Source organism: Pempheris klunzingeri, chromosome 24, assembly GCF_042242105.1.
Source record: "Pempheris klunzingeri isolate RE-2024b chromosome 24, fPemKlu1.hap1, whole genome shotgun sequence".
NCBI lineage: Eukaryota > Metazoa > Chordata > Actinopteri > Acropomatiformes > Pempheridae > Pempheris > Pempheris klunzingeri.
The window spans coordinates 7603748-7617903 of NC_092035.1; the positions used below are offsets into that span (position 1 = coordinate 7603748).

A 14156-nucleotide genomic window follows, 5' to 3' on the forward strand; every position below is an offset into this window, starting at 1 on the left:
GGTAATCAGGAAATCTGCTGGGGGGAACACTGGCTTCTCTGCTTAGACTTCCTCTGGGGATGTCGGGGTTGTCTCATTATCTTCGACAACAGGTAGGAAGTGTCGTGCTTTGGAGTTGAGCTGAGGACAAACAATGTTAAAGGAGATTTTTCGCAGCAAGCCTTTCATGTTCTAAACTACTTGAGATGGATCACGTTATGCAATCAGTCACTCTAAATGTGTGTTTACAAGTCAAGTATGATCAGTACTAAATGAGTAATGCTCCAGTTCACTAGCAGCTCATCAGACTGACTCCTATATCTTCACACCTGATGGATGGAGGCAGGATATGCCGGCTGCTGGACTGTGAAATGGACTGTACATCCTCTGTCCTCACTTGTGTTTTACAGGGAGACGGCAGTACTGTATTCAGACAGCCTGTAACCATGGTGACCTATTAGATTTGCCTGAATCGAAGCCAAACTGCTGAGTGCTGTTGTATCGAGTCTCCTGGCTGTTAGAAGTCAAATTACAACTGTCTAAAGTACACCCTGTGTACTGTCTGAGAGCGCACACTGCTGTGTTTATCTGCAGTGAAAAGCTGCCGTCAGATGATAAGAAATTTGTTCTTTGCTCCCTTAAAGGTAAAGTGCAGAACATACAGTAGTGCAGACACACATGCAGAGCACAGCACAGATACACACAGATATATAGCTTCTGGCTACGTCACATACAGCCAGAATCTCATGGGCCGCACCGCGGTCAGCGGCAACTTTGACATACTCTTTACTTTAAGTGCACCACTCTCCCCAGAGCGGTTTTACTGCTTACTGATTTCCTAACCAGGATACAGTTGTGTTTCACAAGTGTGACTATAAACTACTCAAACAGGATGCACAGTCTTTATCATTAGGATTCATTAGGTGAAAATACTGGACAAATACCTTCAGATTGGATGCCTGCCCCACTTTTTTTCACTGACTGATTTCTGGGTGTCTTTCATTTTATTTACATGACAGAGAAAACAAATGTTCCTGACTATACTACAGTCATGGGTCAAAGTTGTTTGTTAACTCTATTTTCATTGCAATGCATTTAAAGCACATATGTAATACATCTGAAATATTAAGACAATATTAAGTACAAAATAAGAGCTGCACAGTCTAAAAGTTGATACATGTGCTGCACACAGACTCATGTTCACACTGCAGCAGTAAAGACGGTTGGTGAGTTGTCCACTAATTGTGCCCAAGTGTCCTTGGGCAAGATACTGAACCCAGAAGTGTGTGTGTGTGAATGATTAGACTCCTCCTGATGAGCAGGTTGGCACCCAGCATGGTAGCCCTTTCCATCAGTGTGTGAATGGGTGAATGCAAATGTGGTGTTAAAGCGCTTTGGGCAGCCAGGCAGACTAGAAGGATGCAAGACGAGTACAGAAACAAAATGTCCTGAAAATATGAAGTTTAACTGTTCTAACTAGTAACCGTGCTTTATGAAACATCCCTCTGATGTAACCATCACTTCTCCTATTAAACTAGCAAGAGCGCCAGCATACTTTGATGGTTGAAAACTGAAAATGAGTGAGTAAGTATAGTTTGGGGATGTTAAGTGGACTCTTGACATCACAGAAGCTTCATTATATAACTGAGACATTGGCAGGTGGCATCATAGTGCAGATTGACTGGGATGAGGCCTCACAAAAACAGGTTGATGAATATCAGCAGTTAAAACGATTCTCTGTGAAGAATGAATGTGGATTCTTTGGGAAAAAAAGTAACTGAAAAGCAAAGCTCCTGAAATTTATCACACATGCAATCTTCCAAATGTCATGTCACGCCCACACACGACAAATAATTGTGGCTGTTTTATGTCATTAAAATGAAAGATCCCACAAAACACGAAGCATTTCAGTCCCTCATCTGCAGCCCTGCAGTTTACAGATTCAGAGGAGGATCTCATATGAACCGTGCTCCATCCAGTCCCTGTGCACAGGTGTAGGGCGATGATTCATTTGACAACTGACACACTGGTGTGAAGCAGCAGTCAAATTTCACATGTCAGAAAGAAAATTAGTGAGACCACAGCCAGAAGTATGCAAATGGTTGCAGAATAATACTGCAGAATAAATCATCTTTGCAGCTTTCATACATTATTAAGATCCATCTTTTGCAGAGCTGGGTAATGTTACTGGGAAAGTCCTCGATATCCCTGCTAGCACAATACCTGTGACTCTGTTCTTTATCTAATAATATGCCAAAACCTAAAACATCAGGGTTTACTGTCATCAAACCTTTGGCTGGGCAAAATACTGTCGCAATGAGCAAAGACTCGTCATTTCTTCACAAGGGTGACTGTAACACTTATTCTTGTTGATTTATCTATTGATTTTTTTGCTGCATAACTGTTGATTATTGAAGCAATGATTAACTAAACTGTTTCTTTGTCAACACTGAATAAAACCAAGAAAGTGAACAAGCTTTTGGACATTTGGCAGTTTTTGATCTCATCATTTAGTCTGACATTAAATATATTTTTGAGCCCGTCCACTGTGCTGGTTGTAACTCAGCATTCTGCTTGTTTATGCAGGAGACTTTGGATTACTGGAGCTCATTAATCCCCTGCGTCACAGCCTCCTTTCCAACTTAAAAAAAAAGCTGTTCAGGTTTTATTCTTGAAACATATCACATCACCAAGCAAACGCTGCTGTGTCACAGTTTACAATATGATGGAACCATTTACAACGTGAAAAACAGCAGGATCAAGAGTGATCAGAACTGCTGCACCAAGCTACAACTGTTTGCTTCTGCTGCACATACAAAAAATGTTTAGTGATTTCCAACAAATTCCATTATTTAGGGTTCATGAAAAGGAAACATCCCAGATAAAAAAAACATTAATCTAAGTTTTAATAGAGGTAAATGATTCGATAACATGTAGAGCAAAGACTGATGCACTACAGACATAATTTACTTCAAGTGATTTGATCTCAGTGCTGTTTTTACATTTAGTACCAAGTATTTGTTGTAAGTCTTCGATGTGGTGAATTTCTGTGTAAGGATCTAAATAATTGCCTGAACAATAAATAATTGACGGATGGATTTCATGTCGATCACTGGTCCACAGTCCCACTGAAGTGACATCACTGCCCTAATGGGTGGAGCATTACCCATGAGGTGTAGTTGTGTGGTACCTGTCTTAATACTTAATGAAGGTGCAGAGGGACTGAGATGTTACTCAGCTGAATAAATTAGTGATGTGCAAACCAGCTCGTTTCAGCGTCCTGAATCACTAGAATAAGTCCATTAAAGCGGATCATTGAGTGCTCTGACTGCGCTCACTCAACTGTAACAGTGTATTCTTCAGGAGCCGCGGTGTCCACAACCACAAGTGCCGTCGCTTTGACAAACACAAGCTGAATATTGGAGATGAGCACGACTCTCAAGTCTTTTAACTGATCCACAGTTCTGCATTACTCGAACTTGCTGGGGCTGATTTGAGCTCAGGGCTCACGTTCACTGTGTGCTACACTGAGTGAATCAGTGAGCAGTGAGTGTACTGCGGCCTCACAGTGAAAGGACCTGAGATGGTCTTCAGCCACCACTCTTTTCACGTTGCAGGTTCCACCACACATGGTAAACGAAACTGAAATGAACGGCTCTTTAAAGGAAGTAATTCAGTTCATTTGCTCAAAAGATTCGTTCTTTTGAACGAATGACACAACACTAGAGTAAATGATGCTGCTAGGAGCCAGTGTTAGTGATTTAAAAGCATTGTGATGTTGTGTCTCAAGCTGACCTGTGGAGGATTTACTTTTGTAGGACACTCGTCTTCGACACTCGACGTCATCCATGCTGGACTTGGCTGCTTTTGGGTACGTCGTCTGTAAAGGGACAACGTATGATTAGACAGAAAGCTGCTGGTCTAGACTTTAATTTTGCTTGGAATGAATAGGTGCCACACATTCTCCATTTAAACAAACATTTCCTTTACTAAGGAACCTAAACTGCTCTTCTCTTGTTGTATCTGATGTAATTCTACCAGAACCTTCTTATGTGTCTCCTCTCCTCTGTCTCCCTCTCTTCTTTCCAATTCTCTGAATAAATAACAGGGGGCCAACACAAAGTGCACTTCCTGCTCTGTTTTAAGATAAATAAAACCACTGACTAACATGGATTCCTGCTCACATAACGCTTCAGGCCACATCTTTCCACTACACTCAATTCATCATAATTACAGCCTACATCATGTCCTCCATCCACCCCACCCTTACTGCTTGACTAATACTCTCTATCTTTACTCGTGTCTTACAGTAAATGTCTAAATTAGTCTGCGTGCTTCCATTCCCACATCCATGGATAAATTGAAGCTCTACAGAGAATTAATAAAAAAGCCATTCATCCAATTGAAGTGGACATGGCAGAGATATGGTACAAGGAATAGATTGTGTAATTCAAATTAATGGTCACCACTGGAAGCTTTCTTCCTGTACAGTAAAGCAGAATTACTGAGATTGAGTTTACATAAAAGCCTTCAATCCATTGATGGTTATAATTAAGACACAAATTAGTGCTGGCACTTCCATGCTGATCACCTTGGCGTGTTCATCGCGGAGGTCAAAGGTCAGCTCCAGGTTTGTGAGGAAGTGGTCGGCGAACTCTGGATACATGTCCAGCACCTCCAGGATCTCCTCCCTCTGAATGGTGTGGAGGTCGCAGTAGCTCAGCGCCCGCACGTCTGCACACGATTTCCCCGGCTTGGCGAACAGGTGGATCATCTCGCCAAAGATGTCGTTCTTACCTAAAGAAGAAAGGCAGCGGGACAATGACAGGCTTTTCTCTTCATTCACAAAAGAGAAAGAGGCAACTTTTGTTTTTATCATTTAATTTGCATGTAGTTTGACAGCCTGTGGTACAGTATGTGATGACCTATAAAGATACAGGCCACCTGGCAGAAAGTGCGAGAATGTTAAAGAGGCTAAAGGGCATCATAGTCATCTAAAAAAAGGATTTACACAATGCCAGTCAGTCCGCATGGAAATCACACAGGCCAAACATTCCTGCCTCGGTTTAGTGAGTAATGACCTACATGGAATGGCCACAGGGTTTACCATGCTCGCTTCACTGGACAATGTGTCTGAAGTCAAGGATTATGGCGCCCCGAAGGGCTCAATGGTACATAACTAAATAAATAATCATGAGATACATGTAAATATTGTGTAAAATTATAGGAACACAAAGAAAAATCAGCATTCCTATTTCATAATGGCATTTTCTCCAATAACAGTTTTATTTCACGTCACGTCTTATTTGATGTCACATTTCATAGCGTCACGTGTCACAGCAGTGGTGTTGTCACCGCCCTCTCATGTTTCAGCCAATCACACGCTCTCTGCCTCTCTTAAGCAACCAAGCACAACAGCGTCAACACAATGTATTCATATGATTATCTACAGTATCTCACAATGTCTGTTGTTTTTCTTATTATTGAACTCTTTGGGTTTCCATATGAGATGGCTCTGCCCAGGAAGAAAATCTTATCAGGTCTTATAAATTATGAACATGTCAAAATCTGCTGTGGATTTCATTTGTTTGCAGAAGGTCACATTTGTCTTGTTCACAGCATTGTTGAGCCATTTGATAATTACTTTCATTAATTTTCCATAGCTGTGCACACTGTTAGTGTAAGGCCCAGCGTTTTCATGTGTCTCACATGAACATATATAAGCATGATAGTGTGAAAATGGAATAATCAGCACTTTTCTTGGCGTAGCAAAGAAAATGTGCTGAGTTGTGAATAACCTACAACTTCAACATGCTTCTTGCTCAATGTGACCCTATTGTGTCACCGGTTTTCGCCAAGCCTTATTGGCTACATGAAAACAGTCGTAAAAGGGTCAGCAGTAAACACCTGCTGGCTGCTGGGTTCAGGGGAGGGAGAGGAACAGAGAGGAGAGATTTACGGTGGTTACATTTGGATGCTGTTGATAACATGTGGCTCACTGGCTCCTGTCATCAAGCGCTGCATCACACCACACTGACAACCACATGAAACTCTCACCAACTTCCCTTCTCCTTCTCACGTCATTTCTCCACTGAATTCTTCAATCTGCCCTCTCTCTTTTACTCTCCTCTTCCTCAGCTCCTGTCTCTTTCCTTTCTACCCCGCCCACTCGCTCAGCTCTCTCTCCTCGCCTCTTATCATCTATCTCTATTTGAAAGCAATCATGCTCCGTTTTTTTCCCCATCAACACAGGTTCTCCGTTACCCTCATCCCACCATATGTCCTCCCCCACTCTTTTCTGTCCTCTCCCTTCATCTGAGGCATGGCTGGGAGGCGGCAGCAATCACAGTGTTCTTTGAAGTAAGTTATTACAGCATGCCCAATAGGGATCTCGGCTGCCAACCCAGCCATATCACAGCAGAGCGGAGCCATCCTCATCTAGAAGGCCCACCCACGTCGGCACTAATGGAGGCAAGTTTGGGCAAAGTTAAGCAGGATGGAATAACGGGACTAATGTGGCTGCTTTTGAAGTGTTTTTGAGTTCTGCTTAACAATAGAATCGACTGTAGTAATTAGAAATGTTTAGATGTTCTACATACAGGAGCGCTCAATGAATGTCACTAAGTTTCTACATTACAAGTGCAACCATTTAATGTTGATGAACCCATCAGTTCACACCAGGATGCCGAGATCAAACCAGAGCAAACTGTATCTGTGCAATAGACCCACCTAGGATGGCCACTACAACATCATCTTTGAGGATTTCGATGGAGCCGCGGGAGACAAAGTAGAGCGCAGTGAGCACGTCTCCGCCGTGGACCAGGGTGTCTCCAGGGGGCGCATGGGTCGTCTTGAACCTCATGGCAAGGGCCCGGAGGCAGCCCTTGGTGGCCCCGCGAAATGCCTTACAGCCTTGGAGGAGGTTCTTGTTGAGGTGGAGGCAGATATCTGCCTGCAGGCACTCTGGGAAACCCTTCAGGACCTGAGTGTGAAACACGGGTCAAAGCAGACATGATTATGGTCAGATAGGATGCGGAAGGAGTTTTCTTAAAAGCTGGCACTGCTTTGATGTCCAGAGATTTGTGATGTGCGCTCAATTTGGGTGCGGGGCGAAGTTGCAGGTCAAATTGACAGGATTTCCAGAGAAATTTGATACAATTGCCACTTGTGTTCTTTCCTTCTTCTCAAAACCTATTATACCCTGCAGTAGAAGTAGCCTATGATGTCTTTCTACTTTACACAGAGATACAGTTTACTGTTTAACTGAGCCTTTGAGCAGCTTTAGCAGCAGATGAGAGACAAGACAGAACATTTAGAGACTGAGAAACTGCAGATAAATGACGGCACGGACTCAAAACACAGGTTCAATATTTGTGATGTCCTCTCTGTGATACTTTTTTTTGGAGTTTCACTGACTTCATGTACTGCAATAATGAAACTACTCTATAAGCCATAACCTTGTATATAAAAGACCAAAAAGCAGAAACAATCAAACGTATCTGTAAGACTGTCTTACAATACTCTGTCCCATTAGCTACTATATAGTTAAGAAATCAGGAATAAATATCACAAATGTTGAAACTTGACCCAACTGGGATTGGTCAAGCATTCCTACCCATCCGTGTTAGCCTGGGAGACTGTTGAAATACAATGAAAAATATTTAACAAGGTCATTTTAACATTAAATTTAACAGCAACTTTTCTGATGCATAAAATACTCAAATACACTTACCCTTTCAAGACAAAGATAAAGTGACCACTGACAAAACAACTAATGGTCCCCGGACAACGTGAACTGACTGTAAAGGACCACATTTCCAAACTTTAACATCGTAACAAACACTGGAAGGTGAGGAAAAGGGCTTTGGGGACACATAAGGGACAGCTGAAACAAGAAAACACATTTCTTCTCTTTGTCATTTACACATAAAATACAATGTGCTTATGACACGAGCACAGCAAAAGAAATGTTGCCTGAACTGGTTTTCTGGCTCTGACAGGCTTTTTGTTGCTCGGAACAAAAACTGATCAGTAGATTTGGAAAGGAAAGACTGAACAACATTTGGCAAGCGCAGGTGCCACCGCAGAGCGTGCAGCCAAGCCTCCCACAGTGGGAGGGAAACCTGGCAGTGCCCGGCGAGGCTGTGCCCACTCTCACAGGCGTGATTCACTCTGTCTCTGGTACCAGATGAATATCATGGGGTTGTGTTTGAACACATAGATTTCATGCAAAAGGCTCCTCGAAGGCAGGCCGTGTGCAAGTCTACCGGTAATGGACAGGTAATGTGGCCTGCAAGAAACTTTCATTGTTCTGTGTGTCTTCTGCAGTAACTGGCATGCATAAGTAGATACTGTAAATCCATCTATGATGTGGCATCACAGCAACTGTTTACAGTATGGTTATGTATGTACAGTAGGTTGAGTGACAGATAAGACACTGAGGGAACATGTCCTCCGATAACATGCATGTTTGGGACAATAATTAAAAAACTGCACATTAAAAGTGTAATGCTATGCTAACGGCTGACAGCACCACTAGTATCAGACACAGCTAGATGAAGCTCTACCACCGAGGAACATTCATATCAACATTAGTTGTGTTAACACATGTACCTCCTGCTCTTACCAGAGTGGTGGGGTCATTCCATTTGACATGAGGCAGACATGGAAAAGACAAACTTATATAAGTACCATGAACAGTATCATGATGAGAAAGCCACAGTTATTGTACGCATAAGCAGCAACTGTGGCTTTCATTTCACTTGTGGCTATGACTGAACATTGCACAGTATAATCGTGATGAAAAACATTATACTATGCCAGTTACATAGCGGGAATTGCTTCACGATGTGGTAAGAGCATTTTTGGGGACAAAATTGTTGAAACTCAGCAGAAATGATTCAAAACATCAAACTGACACAAATGATATTGGAAAGAGAAGAAGAAGCAACAGAAGAAAGCAACAATAAACTGAAAGTTATACTTTTGGTTTCTTTGGAAGCTTGCCAAAGTCCACCACCTAAATAAATCTGGTACACACACTCCCTCTCGTACCATATTCATGTCGATGCCGTTGGTGTAAGTCCAGGCATGTTGGAAGTACTCCTCCAGCCTCTGCCTCAGTGGGTTTGGGATCTGGTGGAAGCGGATGAATTCTTTGACCCGTAGCATCTGGAGGTGATACCTGGCCGTACCTGAGTACAGCCTCTGGATGATGGCGGACACATTCCCGAAGATGCTGGCGTACATTAGAGCTGGGAGAGAAGCCATAAAGGTGACGGTTGAGCCATGGCGGCCTAGGCTGCTCACACACAGTACCTACTCCTTCTTCTGCTCATTCCAAACAAACCACTGCTGCTGGTGCCACATGACTCCCCGTGTGCCAGTATTTTCTCAACGAAAGACCTACCTGATGTAAAGGCTTTCCTGCACTGGGAATGCATTAAATCACAACTGAGTTAAACCAGGAGGTGATGATAGTACATTTAAAATTCAGCAGATCTTTCCTTTAAACTGACCGTGTTTAAATATTGAGTAAATATTGTATCAGTGTACTGTAAAAATCTGGTAATAGATTTTTAATAGCGACATGAAATACTATGTGCTAAGAACTCCTTTCTCACACAGCCGTGATTACAGAGGGTTTCCACTAAGAACAGGAATAAAATGCTGTATGTGCTGTGACTGAGCTGTCACTCACATCCAATGAGCATGACGCAGATGGAGAAGATCTTCTCAGAGTTGGTGTTGGGGGAGACGTTCCCAAAGCCCACACTGGTCAGACTGCTGAAGGTGAAGTAGAGCGCTGTCACATATTTATCTTTGATGGAGGGGCCCGAGCTGGGGTCACTGTAGTTGTATTTTTTTCCTACAATGAATACAAATGAAAATGACAATTTGTGTTTGGCATTGATTAAATTAAATTTGACTTTGAAAATACAATGGAAACAAGGAGGATCACCTATTGACACCCCCAGGTTGTCTAGCCAGCCAATCTTATGCTCCAGGTAAGGTTTCTCCACGTTGCCAATGGCATACCAGATGCAGGCCAACCAATGGGCGATGAGGGCAAAGATGCACATGAGCAGCATGAGGACGGCAGCACCGTACTCTGAATACCGATCCAGCTTACGGGCGACTCGTACCAGCCGCAGGAGCCGGGCCGTCTTTAGCAGACCAATCAGAGTGGTGGTCTGGGGTGCAAAACAGAGAGCAGAGAGACATACAGGTATGTGTTCAATATGATGAATGGAAGAGAAAAGAACAAAAACAATGTTGACCTCTTTAGTGGAACTGCTAAAAAGACACGGCATCTGAAATGTAACAACTTTATGTTGATTATGTTAAAGTTTTATGTTAAAGCTGTAAAGTAATGCTTATCTATATCTGTCAAATAAATCCAGTGGAGGAAAAAGTTCATTATTTCCCTCAGAAATGACAGAGCTACACAAGTAAAAGTAAAAGTACTTCAAAAATGTAACTTAAGTACAATTCTTATCTACTTAGTTACTTTCAACCTTTCACCTCTTTACCTTTTTCCATCTGGTTGTTTTGTTACTACCCTGTCCTCTAGGTCAACTTGGAAACAGCTTACTACAGCTTTCTCAAAAATCTCAAATCTATTAAAAACTAAACATCTGAACTAAATCAGCTGTTTTGTCCATTCAACATGAGAAAATTTGACCTTTATAGTGGCCCCACAAGGCAAAATCTACATTTCCAAATCACACCAGGGGTTTCTGATCTCTTTTCAACATGTGGGGGCAGCAACAGAATGTCACTAGACACCATAACAGCCTTTTCCCCAGCAATCAAAGTGAACAAGTTGTTTGTCTTCTCTCAGAGTCAAGGGTTGGAGTCAGGGTCATGAGGACGATCAGTGCAGGATTACAGATGTGAAAACATATGTAGCTTAGGGATGCTTAATCTTATTCACACACCACATACACTAGACACACAGACTAGACAGTGGATCATTCCTGCTGGTGTAAACACATCTTTCAAGGTCTCAGCATCCCTCAGTGTCAACACAACTCTACTGACTAAGACATGGCTGCCTATGGCTCTTGCAAGTCATGAAAAGTGGAAGTGGAAAAGGCTGGCATGCAGTGCACACTTGAAAGGGAGAGTTTGGTGATTCATTCATTTGGCTGATGATGAAGCACTTTTGACTAACTGCATATGATGACGGCAAAATTAAGTCTAAAACACACAAATATCGGCAGCTTGGAACCTTTGTAAAAGCCTTGAAGCCGCTCAGTGGAGAGGAAAACAACATCTAAGCAACCTCTCATGCATGTACATGCATATGTACATGCATGTATGCATTCTAAAGTACACACAGTGTGTACATACATACATCCTAATGTAAACACAGCGTGTACATACATACATCCCAATGTAAACACAGTGTGTACATACATTCATCCCAATGTGTGGACATTGTAATATATACATGCGGGGGCATATGGATTCTGAGGGGCTGCTTAGATGCAGCTTAGATTGTGAGTAACACACACTACCTTCTGTTCTGTTTAATTCAAAGCACTTTAATCCTCCCGCCTCAATTTTCTAGCTGGGTTAAATTAACACAGACTATGGGAGGGGAGGTGGAAAGGGTGGGGGGGGCAGCGCACAGCCATGACACAAGTTCCGATCTATTAGTGTCGCGCAATCTGTAAACTCAATAAGTGAGACTTAGAGATCGCTAATAGGTGCTACCACTCCCTTTCGCACCTGACAATTATCCTAATATCCTTGGGGAAATCATTAACCGCAGCCTCCTGCTATAATTGTGCATCTATACCTGCTTATTTAGGACTCTTGTGCAGGTGAGAGTAAATATGACATGGCTTATTCAACGTGTAAAAGCGAAAAGGGGGCTGATGGATTTGTATTTTCTGAAGGAAGATGATTCATGGGGGAGAGTGCGTCTTCGTCATGGTGAGGAAGAGTGCTGTAGCTGTTTCTGATGGGTCCATTAAAGAGCCTCCGTCCTCCCAATCTCACCCCTAAATCACCGCCATCATTCACTGCTGTGCATCCGGCCAGCGCGCCCTTTCACTGACAACTGAGCGAACAGTGAATGAATCATATATAGAAACAGATGAGCACTAAATTATCCAGTGAGCGGCGTCTGCGCTGCCTTAGGTGTAATGGTGCTGACTCTGAATCCGAGCGACCTGCGCAGATGACACAGCACATGCTGTATGATGTGGCCCACACAGTGTAACGTTGATTAAAATCTGGGCTTACAGTAAGTCGGAGGCGTTTGGGGCTGAGGAGCGAAGCTCAAGCTCCCATTAGCGACCAGCTGTATAAAACATATCCGCTGAATATCCCTCTGGCCATCTGCCACTGTGGCTTTCCAGGCTGCCCTGGCCATTTTAAAACACCAAGAGTCAGCCAAGGTTGTGGTGTCACCTTTTGACCTCTTTTACATGGACATATGCTATTAAATATTAAAGAGGTTCTCATTTTAAGTAGAACATCATCAATTCAAATTTTTCAGTGTTTTCGTTGCCTATTTACACATCCAGCGCACAAACACTAGCATTCTTTTGGAGACGAGTTTGTGTCCACCTGATGAATGTTTGTCCAATATTCACTCCCTTTTTTAGCTCTGTTTAGCTCTCCACCAATCCAGAGAAAAATATCTGGCTCTTTGACTGCTAAATGCCCCACTATGATCACCAGAACTCTATTTGATGTGTATGCCGGTTGGTGCTGGGTAAATGGGGTGCAGTGGGGTTTTTTCTTTAGAGCCTTTTCACTGAAAACAGCCACCTGCTGCAGGAGAAACCAATGCTAATGAAAGCAGTGAGACTGAACCAAGCAAAGAGTTGTGGGTCATAAAACAAAAAGAATGAGCTGAAAAGCTCTGTAGATGTGAGTTAGAGTTGGTGAAAATAACCTGTGGGTTCAACACAGCACCTTTCAAAAACATATAGTCATGTAATCCATTGTTACAATGAAAATGTTGCTTACTGCAGCTTTAACCATATCCCTATCCTAAAGCACACTTGCTGTCAAAATTTCACAAGTGGTGATATTCACCCTGTACATGAGCAGCACAGGTCACAGAAAGACAACTATATTGTTTTACTTATTCCTGTAATCTACAAAGAAAACAAACATATTGTGCACAACCTTATCGTTGTCTGAGTAAACAGAGTTTGAACACTGTGTCTATTCTGACTGTGTGAACAAATCCAGCAGGGCAAAAGTGAGACTGAGGGGGCTGCTTGTAACAATGAACCTGCCTCCTCTTTCTTCTTTCTTTAGCTCAGCTGTTCTTGCGGCAGGTTCTGCAGTACATTTCTGTACAGTACCAAAGGCAAAAACAATGCACATATAAAGGCAATCTACCATAAAAGAGTTCTTCAGTGTGAGCTTGAAAAGTTATTTTATTATTTGTGGGCATAAGAAGCTCTTGCCTAAAGCAGAGATCTAATCAATAATAATTATTGGCATAATCAACTCTCTGGAACTGCTTTATTGGCATCAAATAAAAGCCTGACACTGTGGACTAATGTTTATGTTAATTCATACTGAGCATTGAAAGATTTCTCCCGTGAGTGATTAACACTACTGAACCAAAAAAATCTAGTCATATTAAAGTAGAATCAACCATACCCCAAGACACTGTGGCTAAGAAGTGTTGGCTTAGTTCAGAGCTATTTGTTGCACTTGTTTATGGGAATAAATCTACTAAACCCTGCTCAGGATCGTAGGAAAATAATATTTGAATTCTGGTTTAGAGCAAATTTTCACAGTCTGCATAATTTGCAATTACACGTACACGTGAATGTGGATGTAATAGGCAAATAATCTCATCTTATCACCACAGGACATTGATATGAAAATGATGGCGGAGCTCAAATGTCTCCTGTAGGTAAATTGAGCACTACACCATCTCTCCTGCTGTGACAGCCTGCAGAGCTGAAATTCTAAACTGACTCAAATCTGTGAGAGGTTGTTTTTTGATTCCCAGCCTGCCACGTTTCTAATGAAAACAGCCAAAAAAATCTTAGCATATTGTCAGAGATGGTTTCCAGGCAACAAAGGGTGCACAAGATTATGTCTAAAAATAGTCCCTGTCTCTGCACAAAGAGCTAAAATAACACACCTTAAAGCCAAGAGCTAAAACTGTACATGGATGTGTTATTTCAGTTTCT

At 42.3% G+C, this 14156-nt stretch overlaps 1 protein-coding gene across 1 annotated transcript in view; it reads right to left on the reverse strand.

The window, feature by feature from the left end:
• The window catches only part of kcnh7 (potassium channel, voltage gated eag related subfamily H, member 7), a 58239-nt gene that overhangs the window by 5960 nt on the left and 38123 nt on the right, over positions 1-14156 (reverse strand). Inside the window, exons 9-14 of the mRNA XM_070855582.1 lie at positions 9941-10172; positions 9680-9847; positions 9034-9233; positions 6709-6961; positions 4571-4776; positions 3775-3859 (exon numbers count right to left, since the gene is read on the reverse strand). Coding sequence (XP_070711683.1) covers positions 3775-3859; positions 4571-4776; positions 6709-6961; positions 9034-9233; positions 9680-9847; positions 9941-10172 — 1144 coding nt within the window. The remainder of the gene's footprint in view (positions 1-3774; positions 3860-4570; positions 4777-6708; positions 6962-9033; positions 9234-9679; positions 9848-9940; positions 10173-14156) is intronic.